Source organism: Myxocyprinus asiaticus, chromosome 13 (genome assembly GCF_019703515.2).
Source record: "Myxocyprinus asiaticus isolate MX2 ecotype Aquarium Trade chromosome 13, UBuf_Myxa_2, whole genome shotgun sequence".
Taxonomy (NCBI): Eukaryota; Metazoa; Chordata; class Actinopteri; order Cypriniformes; family Catostomidae; genus Myxocyprinus; species Myxocyprinus asiaticus.
Window position 1 is genome coordinate 36,251,878 of NC_059356.1, and position 14,285 is coordinate 36,266,162.

Consider the following 14,285-nt stretch of genomic DNA (forward strand, 5'->3'; position numbering starts at 1 on the left):
TACATTTGTACATATTGCAGTGCAATGAACAAAGCAAGATGCGGTTCAAGGAATATACAGACTTAACGTAGGGTGCATCCAAGACAGATGAGCATTCATGCCAGTGAATTATAACAGCTACAACAGTAAATAACAAATGATAAACAACAACAACAATAATAACAAATAATAACAACAAATAAATTGGAAGATATAATTGCATTTAATATTTTATATAAGACAATATGTATTTACATGGCAGCGAAGAGTACTAATTTCAAACTCAGATCATTCCGACATCCATGTTTTTGAATGGGAATATGGGTGGCCTTTACCTACTGGTTCGCTCTCGGTGGGGCATGTGGCGAGTTGTGCGTGGATGCCGCGGAGAATAGCATGAAGCCTCCACATGCGCTATGTCTCCGCAGTAACGCGCTTAACAAGCCACGTGATAAAATGTACGGATTGACGGTCTCAGACGCGGAGGTAACTGAGATTCATCCTCCACCACCCGGATTGAGGCAAGTCACTATGCCACCACGAGGACTTAGAGAGCATTGGGAATCGAGCATTCCAAATTGGGGAGAGAAATAATCATATAAATAAATAAAATATTAACTGAGACTAATTCATCTGAACAATTAAACAGCAGAGAACTTTTATTCTGTCTCACAGCATTGAGGAAGACGACGGTGCAGGTTGACCAATCAGAAGAAAGGGGCGCTTCAGCTCCACCCATATGTGTGAATCAAATATTCAAAACGCACAGTGTCCCGTGGCTATTTTTCCAATTTCCTATTTTTAACTTGAGCATTAAATCAAAATGACGAAAAACAAGTAATTATTTGTTTTTTAATATTGGTTTTGTAAATGAATAAAGAAATAAGTCGTTTTTGTTTTTCCGCTTTCGAATTCCTAAATGAATATGAAATGAACAAATGATACATGGATTCCAGTGTTTTTGATCTCCAATAAAGCTCAATATATGTAAAGACACCCGTCCTGATGTAAAAACAAAATGCTCCAAGAAGAGGAGTGATCGAAGCCCAGTTTTAATGTAAAATCCTCAAAAAGACAATAACTTGGCGATGGTGCCATAATTGTATTAAGTATCTTTTTTCTGAATGATCAGTTTCTCAGAATGATTTGCACCACAGCAGCCTGATGATGAAGTCATTTTTCCTGATTCCAAATCATTTTCAAACTAGATGAACAATTCCAAAACTGATTGAATACTATGTGAACTTCACTTTTCCATAACACATTAATGCTTCTAATGCGATTCCAATGTGGTCTGGGGTGTCAACTCTATCGTGAATCGAGACCATAAGAAGAAAGTTACTGAGACTTCTGACCAGCTTGAGAACTGGATAAAAGGTAACTTTGCAAAACTGGGAACTGGGTAAAAGGAAAGCTGGAGAAATCTCACAAATAAATCCCTATTCAAAAATGCCTCCAAGGCATATGCCTCATGTGGTGGCCCACAAATGCGTCACGACTGTTCCAGTCGACGTTAACCAGACAAAAAGACCATAAACGTAAAACTAACTAACTGCAAAATGCCTTCATCCCATCTCAGAAAATCAGCGCTAGCAGCTCGAGCTAACCCCGCTTTAGCAACGCTGCAGTTTGAGAAGGGCCTAGCGCGCACATCCACAACACACCTCCAAACTCCATCACCTCCACTCCAAAAATAAGAAAAATACTGATATACAGCACAGTTGGACCACCCCATAACGTCTCAATTGTTAGGAGAGCAGCAAAGGGGGTGCAGCAACTCAATGGCAAAGAGTAACTTTTTTAGGAAAGCGACGCAAAGAAAGGGTTAAACAGACGAAAACATTGGTTGGTCGGGACGAAAGGCGTGCAGGCCGTTCTGCTAGCAGAGCTAATAGCCCGAGTGAATGCACATACGGTTGCGTGCCATGGACTCTAGCTGCTGCAGGACGGGCTTTTGCAAAATTGTTTAATGCAATTGAAAAAGACCCTTCGGATGACTTTTTTGTTGTGCTTTTGACACCCCCAAAATTAGGCGACAATACACTTCCTTAACCCCGTGGCTCATCGCAAGCTAACATCTTCATCGTGGACGACTTTCAAATTTTTTTTTCACCCCCAAAACCGCCCAGATTTATACTGCTACAGAGATTTCTCTGATTCGTATTTGCATGCCACTTTGCCTGCATGCATTCTGCGAACTGTTACTTGCAGTGGAGTCCTCACGCGTTTGTATGCAAAAGAGAATTAGGTAGGAAAGCAATAACACTTGGTCGATCCCTCGTTCCTAACAAAAACCTGGCATTGCATTTCGACCGGTGAATATAACTCGTGTGATGCACGGCTTGACTCGATGGCAACACCATACCTTCACAGATGTTCGACTGAGGATTTCTTTTGTTTCTTTGCATGCGGTGAACAACTGTCATCGTTGTAAATAAACTCAAAAGCAGATATTAACTTGCAGCGAGCTCTTCGTTGGAGTACTCACCCGAGACACGAGCGCCCTCTCCCTCATTCCGTGCACCTCCAGTTGTGTGGGAATCGGATAAAATACACGTCTACACAATTCTTGCTTGAGACAAAGTGCTCCTTGGCGGGTGCCGTGAGTGTTTGTGAACAGTTTCCTATCGCGTGCATGAGCAGACATTCGCTAGCTATCATTAATTCCTTCGATTTGCGACTAGACAGTCCGAGCCCGCCGTCTTTACCGTTTACAAGCCATTGCTACGTGGCTGGCCGAGGTCTCGCGCATCTACCCGCCTCCGAGTTCATCCGAGGCGCTCGAGCCGCCGCTGTCTGCACTGGTTGAAGCGCGCGTGGCGTTCTTCCCGTACTCAAAGAGCGAGACAAGACAGCGTTCAGTGCGCGCGCCCGTCTTCCTCCCTGCGTAAAACCACCTTGAAAAAAAGTGACTACTACACTTGATGGACCACTTGTCAAGTGAGATGCAGCTCAGCTGCCAGTTCAAGATTATGAGTGCATCAAACATTTGTTACTTTATCGGCAGATTATTCCAAGCCTATTGTGAACTGAAAGTAGTCAAGAGAGATAAATATGAAGAAGCAAAATGAAAGGTGTGAGTGAAAAGTAATTTTTGTTTTACTATAAATCTCCACTTTCACATTTTTCTTCTTTTGTTTTTGGCAGTTCACATTCTTCGTGCATATCGCCACCTACTGGGCAGGAGAATTTATAGTAAAAAAGGACTCATTCTGGTTTCAATGCAAGTTAAAGGAATAGTTCACCCAATTCTCTCATTATTCACTTACCCTGATGCCATCCCAGATGTGTATGACCGTCTTTCTTCAGCAGAACACAAATAAAGATTTTTAGAAAAAGATAGAGCTCTGTCAGTTCCTTATAATGCAAGTAAACAGTTGCCAGCATTTTGACGGTCCAAAAGTCACATTCAGGCAGCATAAAAGTAATCCACACAACTCCAGTCGATCAATGAATGTCTTCTGAAGCAAATCGATCAGTTTATCTAAGAAACAAGTCGATAATTAAAATGTTTTTAACTTTAAATCGGCACTTCCGTCCAGGGCTCTGACACTGTTTAAAATGGCCGAACTCTTGCGTGACGTTCGTTCTTCTGTTGTAAAGTAAATTAAGTGGTGCTTCCGAATTCTCACGTGAACTCGCGCTTATGTCATGCGACAGCTACATGATGCATCAACTGCTGGCAGGAAGCTCTTTTAAAAGTTAATGTTTTAATTATAATTTTTATTTATTTTTTTACACAAACATATCGATTTGCTTCAGAAGACATTCATTGATCGACTGGAGTTGTGTGGATTACTTTTATGCTGCCTAAATGTGACTTTTGGACCATCAAAATGCTGGCACCCGTGTACTTGCATTATAAGGACCTGACAGAGCTCTATCTTTTTCTAAAAAATCTTTATTTGTGTTCTGCTGAAGAAAGACAGTCATACACATCTGGGATGGCATCAAGATGAATAAATAATGAGAGAATTTTCCTTTTTGGGTGAACTATTCCTTTAAGTTCAATCGATAGCATTTGTGACAATGATGATTACCACAAAAAATCATTTTGAGTCACTTCTTTAAAAACAGCAAAAATGGAGGTTACAGTGAGGCACTTACAATGGAAGTGAATGGGAATTTTTTTTGGAGGGTTTAAATGCAGAAATGTGATGCTTATAATTTTATACATTAATTCTTAAGTATTGTATTGAAAATTATTTGATTGGTAAAGTTCGATTGGTTTAAATCAGTGTTTTAGGGTTACCGCATTATGTCATCATGGCAATGGAGTTACAAAATTTGACATAACTTTACAAAGAAAAGGTTAGTAAGTGATTTTGTAAAACTAAAATCATGTTAACACACAAATTGTTTACGTCTTGTGGTTATACTTTTAAAACATCAGTATTTTAATATTTATGTATTGGCTTCATTCACTTTCACTGTAAATGCCTCACTGTAACCCAGATTATTATTATTATTAAGAAAAGAAGGGACGAGTAGAAATATTTTTGTTGTTGTTGTTGTAATCAACATTATGCCACAAATGCTGTTGAGTTTAACTTGTATTTAATCTGAATATTCCATTAAATATTGATCTGTTTCTCATCCACACCTATCATATCATTTCAGAAGACATGGATTTAACTACTGGAGTTTTATAGATTAATTGTATGCTGTCTTTATGTGCTTTTTGGAGCTTTAACTTTTTGGTCACCATTAACTTGCATTGAATGGACCAAAAAAGCTGAGATATTTTTCTGAAAATCTTCATTTGTGTTCAGCAAAATAAAAAAAGTCATATGCATCGGAGAAGGCATGTGGGTGAGTAAATGATGAGAGAATTTTCATTTTTGGGTGAACTGTCCCTTTATGTTGGCAAGCTTATTTGCTGTGGTTATGTAGTTTGGCAGGGTGAGGACTGCACCTGCCCAGTGATGACATATGATGGCTCAGCTAAACACTTGAAATTATCTCCTTTCCTCATCTGCTTTCCTTCCATAGCGATGATTGTCAAACAGAGCAGCTGCTGGTATATTTTCTATCGCTAAGATGATATGGAGCTAAAGTACTGAGATAGTAGGTGTCCGCACAGTCATGCCATCATAGTATTGACATCAAATAGTTATGCCAAGACCTACAATGGGTTAAAATGGCACCCATCATCTAATATAGTGTCTTCTGGCTCATACTAAACTAAGTTTATAGCAGTTGAAATGTTTACAAAAAATGTGTGACGTTTAATTCCACTTAACAGTTATTCAAACACCAAGTCATTTGGCACATGTACTAGATACACTTTTTTTCTTATATTTCCTGAAAGGTGCCCACAAAAGAGTGATGTGTTTTGAGTGCTAGTGAAAAACAGGAAAGAGACATTGATGTCCTGTGTTTGAAGACTAAAACAGTAAATATATTATTTCCTACACTTGTTTATACTGCAGAAATATTTCAAGTCTAGATCCCAGATAGCAAAGAGTTTTTAGTTGTAGAGGTCAGTATCAGGCATCAAACGCTGAATCAAAAAATTCTTGAACAAAATAGTAATTCTTGTAAATATTATTTCAAAGAGGTTAAAATTGCAAAACATACAGTATATTTCCAAGAAAGTACCATGGGGAGATTACACTGATTCTTACTTTCCTGTTTGAAACCAAAAGCTTTTTTACACTTGCGCACAAGCATCTCCCTGAAAATGTTTCAGAATGTTAGTCCAGGAAAACAGGGAGCAAGAAATGGAAATAAAATGACAAAGACGAAGGGACAGGAAAATTTAAAATGTTTCAAAAATGTGCTCCATAAAACTCCATAAGGGAAACAGTTCTCACATAAGGGTGGTTCACTGTAAATGAGAGAACTGGAGTAGATGTGAAAGGCATCCAGCATGCAGATACCAAGAGTAAACATTTGATGGATTACACTGGATTTAGCCGAACAACAGATAAATGACCAACAATCGAAAAACAGTATTGAAAAGAAAACCATAATGACTATCCTCAAAACTCTGAAATACTGTTTCCTGACATGAATATTTCCATTTATTGATTTGAGATATGATCTAGTGTTCGAGTATGATTTCAGGAATATGCATTAATGCCCTCTAGTGGACACTAAAAGGTGCGATCCAGGCCTGACCAGTGAGGGGGAAATATGGGTCTACAGCATTAACCTAAGAATGACAGACACTTTTGCGTTTTATGTTCTTAACCCTGTTTTTTTTTTTTTTTTTCAAAATGAGAAACTGTTGAGAGATCCATATAAGACAAGTTCTAAAAAATAGATCTCTCACAACAGGGGAAAAAAAAATAAAATACAGGCTCTAGATTTTAAAGGTGCACTCTAATATTTTCCCTATTAAAAAAGTTTTACACCTAAAGAGATGAATTGTAATTTGAAACGTATGTATAAAATTATGATCACTCACATAAGATGGGGACTCTAGTCATATCAGTAACCTTATAAAAGCTGTTTCATTCTACATGGGGCAGGGGTGCCCTCATGGGGGCTGCCATTTTAGAATCACATGACCAGCCGAATACTACTCGCTTAATCTCAGTAACCATCTTGTTATTGGACACTTTCACTCTTGGATTAAATTAATCACAGCTGATTGTGAATAGTGAACTTCTACAATGGAATCTGTAACTGAAAACTATTGATTTTGAACGATGCTGCATCAACACCACTAGGTGTCACTAAGTCCAAGATGACACGAATAAAAAGTTACCGAGTGCACCTTTAATGCAGAATAAGAAAAATGACAATGTTGACAATTTCCATTTCCATTAAAAATAAGACACATACATCTGTATTGTGGTTTCATATAAATGCATAATTGTTTATTGATTATTTATCAATTTAGCCACTTGTGGAATGCAAGGGCGTTCCTTCTGCCACAAACAATAACAAAACACATTCAAACCAAAAAGCAACACAGCCGGTCCTGCAGAACCAGAGAGTGGGACTAATCTTTTAACCATCCAGCACCACAGCACACAGACAGATAGATGCAGACTGTGTGTGTCACTTATTACATTTTTTATTATTTTGGTTTAGATCAATTTCTGTGTAAAGAGAAATCGGCCTAAAATACTCCAATACGACAAAACGTTTCAAAACATCTCCAGATTTAAATATATGTCTTCAGAACATTTACATACACATACTCGTTCCCCTTCTCTACCCTTTCCAATTGCTGAAAACTCCTAGTGGCAGTCCATACTTTCAAGATGAGAGAAAGAGAACGCTTGGGCTAAAAGAGAGCAAAACACAAGATATTTTTGTCTCTTTAAAGTTTGCCTATAGCCTGATTACAAAGTTTCATGGGTTCTGTATAGACATAACCTCTTCCAAAGCAGCCAAACTAAGAACAGAAGTGAAGTGAGTGTGTGTGTCTAGTTTCCCTATCACTGTGGTAACTGCAGGAGTGTGCCCTGTCCAGACGGGAGGTAAGTGACGTTGCGAGAGCGGCTGAGCTGGAAGGCGATGTCCTCAGCTGCCTCCAACTTTCTCAGCTCCACCAGGCCATCACCAGCCACTGCCAGAGAATCAGCGATCAACAGAGCAGCCTGGGAGTCTCCTTCCGCTGAAATAATGGTTGCCTGCTTCTGTTGCTCGGCCTAAGAGAGAGAAAAACAGAAAATTGTGCATTGACTGTTGCTTATTAAAAACCCAGTTTAAACCCATAAAGATTGTAAAATACAATGTTAATACATTTTCTATACACATACACCAATCAGCCACAACATTAAAACCACCTGCCAAATATTGTGTAGGTCCCCCTCATGCCGCCAAAACAGCGCCAGCAGTTACAGAAACACTCAAACCAGCCCATCTGGCACCAACAATCATCCATGTGATTATCTAATCAGCCAATCGTGTGGCAGCAGTGCATAAAATCATGCAGATACAGGTCAGGAGCTTCAGTTAATGTTCACATCAACCATTAGAATGGGGAAAAAATGTGATTTCAGTGATTTTGACCGTGGCATGATTGTTGGTGCCAGAAGGGCTGGTTTGAGTATTTCTGTAACTGCTGATCCCCTGGGATTTTCATGCACAACATTCTCTAGAATTTACTCCGAATGGTGCCAAAAACAAAAAACATCCAGTGAGCGGCAGTTCTGCGGATGGAAATGCCTTGTTGATGAGAGAGGTCAACAGAGAATGGCCAGACTGGTTCAAACTGACAAAGTCTACAGTAACTCAGATAACCGCTCTGTAAAGTTGTGGTGAGAAGAATATAATCTCAGAATGCTATTCTGAGATGCGGGTTGGCGCTGTTTTGGCGGCACAAGGAGGACCTACACAATATTAGGCAGGTGGTTTTAATGTTGTGGCTGATCGGTGTATAGGCCTGATGTGCAACTATGTAGTTTGAGACAGACAGCTAATTCCCATTCAGTCAGTTAAGACCAGTCAACATGAACACACTACCACAGTGTAGTAAGCAAGCTGCATTTTCCAAGAACATGTCATGCAATTTTTTGTTGAATTACTCTTCAAAAGGAATCAGATCTACTCGAATACTCTTATATGCCCATTTGCTGTTGTTTTATATACTGCTTCACACATCTGCTCAAAGTAAGGTATGCCTATCATCATTCTTTTGTCTATTCTGTCCTTTACTATTATTTTATACACCAATCTTTGCAGTAGTATCAGTGACATCATAAATTACAATGACAGAGTGTAATCGGTGCATATTATGGCCATGTATTGCATCTTAATACAATAGCGCCATGAATTCAAAAGGTAAACAAAACAAATATATCTTCATATATTTTCCTTTAAAACATCAAGTTGTTAAAACAGCTGATTTTACTAATCTCGTGTGAATGAGGCATGAAGTCATTGATAGAAAATTTCAATGTCATATTAGTTGATGTTTTTCATGTAGTCTTGGGCATCCTCATATTTAAATGTACCTCTAAATGACTACCACAGCGGTGTGGCTGGTGTCTGAATGTTCTCAAAAAGTATGTCATTGCGCAGCGGTTTCGAACTTCTTTTTACCTCTGAACAAAGAAGCACTTCACTGTAAGTGTGCCCAGGCCTTTAAGGCTATTGGCTAACATAAATGCCCTTTAATATGTCCCGCCACAACTTCCGGTTAGTTAATGAAAAGCACTCATCATCCTGAGGCTCTCTTACCTTCTCTACGACAAATCTGGCTCTCTCAGCCTCCTGCTGTGCAACCTGCTTCATCTCAACAGCCTCTGTGAACTCCTTGCCAAATGTCAGATGTGTCTGAAGAGAAAAAGATGTAAGGGTAAGACACTGGAGTGGACAGAGGCCAAGAAAGAGAAATATATATATATATATATATATATATATAAAGAGAGAGATTTTTACCAGGGAGACGTCATCCAGAATAAGGCCAAAGGTGGACGCTCTTTCCACCAGATCCTCACTGACCTGCCTAGACACCAGCTCTCTTTGAGTAATGAGCTCGCCTGCATCAAAACGGGCCTGTGGAAATTCACACATGCACTTACATATTTTCTACTTTTTTTTTTTTTAAAAAACATCAATGTCTCCTTGACAACTGATGTTTCATTGTGTTGTGGATTTTTTTTTAAACCAAAAGCTTCCAGGTATGCAAGAATCTCATCTTAATGCAATGTGGTACTCACCACTACAGCTTTCAACACCTCAGTGGTGATGGAGGGCAGCACTCTCTCATCATAGTCCTCTCCAATGCTGGTGAAAATCCTTGGCAGCTGTGTAGCAACTGGCCGGAACAGGATTCTCAGGGTGATGTTCACATTCTGTAAATCTGAGAGAGACAAAAGACAGATCATTATAATTATTTTAAAAATCAAAGATAGTGGAAATAAATTTTTTTTTTTTTTTTTTTGTGGTGGGGGGGGGGGGGGGAATAGCAGGAAAAGCCCACTTTTGCACGTCTTGCGCAACATTTTAAGTAGGCCTGTCCCCGCACATTCCGTGTTCATAGAGCGAAATCCCCACATTTTTTCCGTGCAGCGTAGACTGTTTAACGCGCAGACTGTTTAACGCGCATGCGCTCTCGTAAAGGGACAGAGTGCTAGTTTTATTCCCACTGTAAAAAAAAAAATTCTCTCATTAATTCACCTTTAGAGATGAAGCGCCGAATGAGACGTAATAAACTTTGTTAAACCCTGATTATACACATGCCTGGAAATCACCAGCTGCTCAGTATCCAAAATGTAAGTATACATTTAATTAGGTAATGTTTCAAAACTTAAACATTAATTCGACATGATTATGCCGTTTGATATGAAAACAAGCAAAACCGCTATTAGGTTATTATTATCAGAGCTGTTCAGCTGCAGGTTGAAGATGAATATGTAAAACAGTCTACTTCATTTCATCCTCATAAAACACCCGCTACGTCTCATTTCTGGACCGTACATGTACTTTTGTTTTTGTGCTTTGTATATCAGTCAGTGTTGGTCTTGTTTGGGTTGTCTGATCTCATATTTATATCCACATTCTTAATTAATAGATTAGGCATATCTACCTACTGTATATTACACAGTCACAACAAATTTAGTAGAAAGTCTCCTCTCTCAGGGATTCATATATTTATTACATTCAGCCAATAATCAAATCTTTAACTCAGTGACTAAATCTTTGATCCTGTGTGTGAAAACACTATACATGGCCAAAAGTTGCATAACAGCATGACTAAACGGGTGACCAAAAACACAGTCTCCTCCACAGCTGGGGCCAGTGAAAATTTTGGCGGGGCCAGTAAAAATATGAAGCACTGGCCCAACTGGGCCAGTACAAAAAATCCTTAGCATTGAGCCCTGTGTATGTAAACTTTTGACTTCAACTGTATATGGCATGATGTACCTTTGCTACCAGTGATGACAGGCACGTTGCGTGGACGGGACCTGCAGTCAAAAATAAATGGTTTCTGCACCCAGGGAATAAGGAAGTGTGTGCCCTCGCCAACAACTACATCTTGGACACCTCGGAAGCGGTCGAAGATGACAGCCCTGTGACCTGCATCAACTGCAATGCACAAACCCAGAGTTCAGCAGTTACATCAGGAACATCAGCAGTCATCACATTCATTTTTAATTGAAACCTGACAAAGAACATTATGTAAATAATTTGAGGTCGACCGAAAAAACTATCGACATAGATTATTGCTGATAACCGATAATTCCAAAAAGCTACTATTGGCATCGATTAATCTGAAGAAAAAAAAAAGATACATTGATCTACATCTATAAATCACATTTACTTATAGGGAAAAGTTATTCAGTAGTAAGTAAATAAGTTGCATAAGGAGCATGACTTACCGTTAAATAGAGCAGAGTTAACTACACCTCCTCCAATGGCCAAGGCCAATCCCAATTTTCCAATTGACTCAAAGAGTTTCGCCATGGCAACAATGTGACCGTCCTGATGAGAAAGGCATATTCCTGTTAACTGCATTATCATGGAGCATCCCTTATGCATATAAATTCAGATGTGGGCATTGTGCGTAACAGGCCATTTACACTCCTCAATGTGTTTAGAACATCACTAGTTCTCAGATGTAGCACTGGCTGAGCATTTGCAATACCCTTTAACAATCCAAACATTCCGGCCCTGTTCTGACTTTATCCTTGACACTATTGCCATGACGAATGAGAACGAGGGTCTCTAGACCAGGCATGGTCACCAACAAAGCATTGGAAAGGAAAAATTACAATTATGAAATCACATCGCTTTCCTAATAAAATAGATACTATTAATGCAATGACTAATGTTAGAAACATAAACTAAGATAAGTAAATCTACTGTAGTGAAGTTTCATTACCTACCTTGCTACACGCTAATGTTGCAACTGACATGTAACCATGTTCTGTTGTTAACTTTGACAATTATCATACTTGTTCCCATTCTAATACGACAAATTGTGACTATTGGTGTTAAGTAAGTACAGTTAAAAACATTAAGTAAATACAAAATAGCGTAAATTTCTCACAACGTGATTACTCACCAACTGCGTTGATCAGTGACCTCCACCGGAGCCTGCGTAAGAAACACATGAACAGGAGGCATCTGAGCATGTGCAGAATATTGAACATAGACTTCTCTGATTGGACACAGTGACGCGGAAGAGAACGCCCCCAATGAGTATGGATCATTTTCATTGGTTTATTTCTGTCAACGCTTTAGAACGGGAGGGCGGGTTTAAGTTATCCCAAGACCATGTTCATGATATGCATTACAGATGAATTGATGTTTTTTTAAGACAGTGATAACTGAGGGATCACAGATCATGCGCATTCAGAAGTGGTCTTCGTCTTGCCTTTTATGCACCGAGATCTGACCAGATTCCTTGAATCTTTTAACTATATTGTGCACTGTAGAGGGTGAAATGCCCAAAATCCTTCCAATTTATCTTTGGGGAACATTGTTCTCAAAGTGCTGGATTATTTGCTGAAGCATCTAAAAAAAAAAAATCAAATCAAATCACTTTATTGTCACACAGCCATATACACAATCATATACACCATATACACATCTATTGGCAAACTGACAAGTCTCGAATGATCCTTGCTCTTGAAGGACTAGGCTGTTTTTGGAGGCTTCTTATATACTATGACACGACTGCATAACCTGTTTAACATCTCCTGTTTCACATTGTCTTGTTATTTTAACTCGTCAAATTGTTATTAGTCTTAAATTGCACATTTCAACTTTTTTGGAGCGTGTTGCAATCATCTGATTTGAAATGACTGTACATAAAAATAAAAATAAATAAATAAATAAATAAATTCACAAGGTAAAACATCATATAATGTGTAGTTGTAGTGCTTTCAATATAGCAAAGGGTGAATATAATTTAAAAATCACTCCTTTTTGTTTTTATTAGCATTTTTCATACTGTCCCAACTTTTTCGGGATTGGGGTTGTATTTTGATAGTAATATTGAACATGAAACATGGAATATTATAAATGTATCACTAATTTAGGGACATTTTTTATTCATAAATGTAAATAGTCATCACATAAACCAAATCTGAACACTCCAAAATAGAAATAGGTCATAATTTTAATATATTAACAGCAGTCAAAATAAATAATTATAAAAAATATTATTATATATCTTTATAATGATTATTTATATAATTAACAGCCTTCTATACCTATGTACAACTGGAACAGTTGATATACCCTTTTTGAAAGTTTTTTTTATTTTTATTTTTTATTGAAATTTTCAGCTTTTTTTCTAAATGAGACTGTTCTGCTGTCATGGTGTACTTATAACAGCAATAAATTAATTAATTTAAAAATAAAGAAAATAAGGTTTGGGGCAGGGTTTGAACTAAACTCTACAGAAGGGTGCAAGGTGGAGAGTAACTTTGAATTAAGTTATTTTGTATTTGTTTGTGGTTTTAAATACGACTGTTGCAAATCATACAATGTCAGATAATCTGTTGCACGTGAAAACATAAAAAAACACGCCATCCAGAGGGAAGTCCAAGTTACAGCGAATTGACCTAAATATCACATACCACAGAGACCTCAGACCCCGATCCGCTACTAGTTTACCATATCCTTCTTTAAAAACAGGAAACTGTTTTTTTGTTTGTTTGTTTGTTTTTTGTTTTGTTTTTAATCGAGAAAGCGGTAGACTGAAAAATCTTGCCACAAAACGTTTTTTCAAAACAAGAAGATTTTTTTTTAAACGGTCCTATTTAAATGGTAATCTAACTTTAAGTGATTGTAAAAGCTAAATGATTTTAATTAGTTGATTAAATAAATTAGGCACTATATATTATTGTTACAACACGATCTATGAAAAGCTAAATCACTACACCCAAGTACAGTAAACCACGCGATACTCCCACTCCGGGAAGTCAGAGATCTTCTATAATTGCAACAGCCTTTCCGTTTTAACCATAGGAAAGAGCGTAACGGTCAACTAGTGTGTTACGACAGTAAGTCACCGTTTGCGGATACCATACAAAAGAATGTGGAGAGCCGTAAACTAACACCGACCTGTCGTAAAATTGACTGTGACTTCTCTTATCACGTTTTCCTGAACGCAGAAGTGTACCACGATTCGCTTGTTTTAAATTTCCGGTTCCCAGTGTTTCCACTCGCATCAGCATATATTATTAGCGTGTCATGGGATGTTTAAAGTGTTACGTTTGTAAAAATTGTCAAAAAACAAAACATGTGGCTGTATAGTGCTGATACTTCACAGAGTCGGGGTGACCATTTTTTATTGAGAGTACCTCACTTGAGCATTTACATGTCAAGAAGTCCGATGTTAGTTATGTTAATATCATTAACTACTTTAAGTGGTTAGGATAGCCAAGAAC

The 14,285-nt window shown here is 38.2% G+C and overlaps 2 protein-coding genes across 5 annotated transcripts in view; both read right to left on the minus strand.

Annotated features, from left to right (window-relative positions):
- znf652 (zinc finger protein 652) overlaps positions 1-2,881 on the minus strand; it is a 36,544-nt gene extending 33,663 nt beyond the window's left edge. For 2 of the 4 annotated variants that reach the window (XM_051715333.1, XM_051715334.1), the window contains exon 1: positions 2,468-2,881. The gene's annotated coding sequence lies outside the window, so the exon portion shown is untranslated. The other 2 variants (XM_051715335.1, XM_051715336.1) reach the window with 2 other exon arrangements.
- Positions 2,882-6,778: 3,897 nt separating this feature from the next.
- Positions 6,779-12,089, minus strand: LOC127450897 (prohibitin 1-like). The gene is made up of 7 exons (XM_051715356.1): positions 11,951-12,089; positions 11,265-11,367; positions 10,810-10,971; positions 9,603-9,745; positions 9,322-9,438; positions 9,121-9,216; positions 6,779-7,586 (listed from the first exon to the last, which is right to left on the minus strand). Exons 2-7 carry the CDS (start codon positions 11,347-11,349, stop codon positions 7,374-7,376), a joined length of 816 nt encoding a protein of 271 aa, XP_051571316.1. The 5' UTR covers positions 11,350-11,367; positions 11,951-12,089; the 3' UTR covers positions 6,779-7,373.
- Positions 12,090-14,285: the final 2,196 nt, after the last annotated feature.

What these genes read in the sequence shown, in the direction of transcription:
- LOC127450897 (XM_051715356.1), bottom strand. Translation starts at nt 11,349, where the DNA reads ATGGCGAAACTCTTTGAGTCAATTGGAAAATTGGGATTGGCCTTGGCC. An exon ending in TGTCATCACTGGTAGCAAAG is followed by an intron (nt 9,746 to 10,809) that starts GTACATCATGCC and finishes TGTCTCTCTCAG; the next exon opens with ATTTACAGAATGTGAACATC. An exon ending in TTCTGGATGACGTCTCCCTG is followed by an intron (nt 9,217 to 9,321) that starts GTAAAAATCTCT and finishes TTTTCTCTTCAG; the next exon opens with ACACATCTGACATTTGGCAA.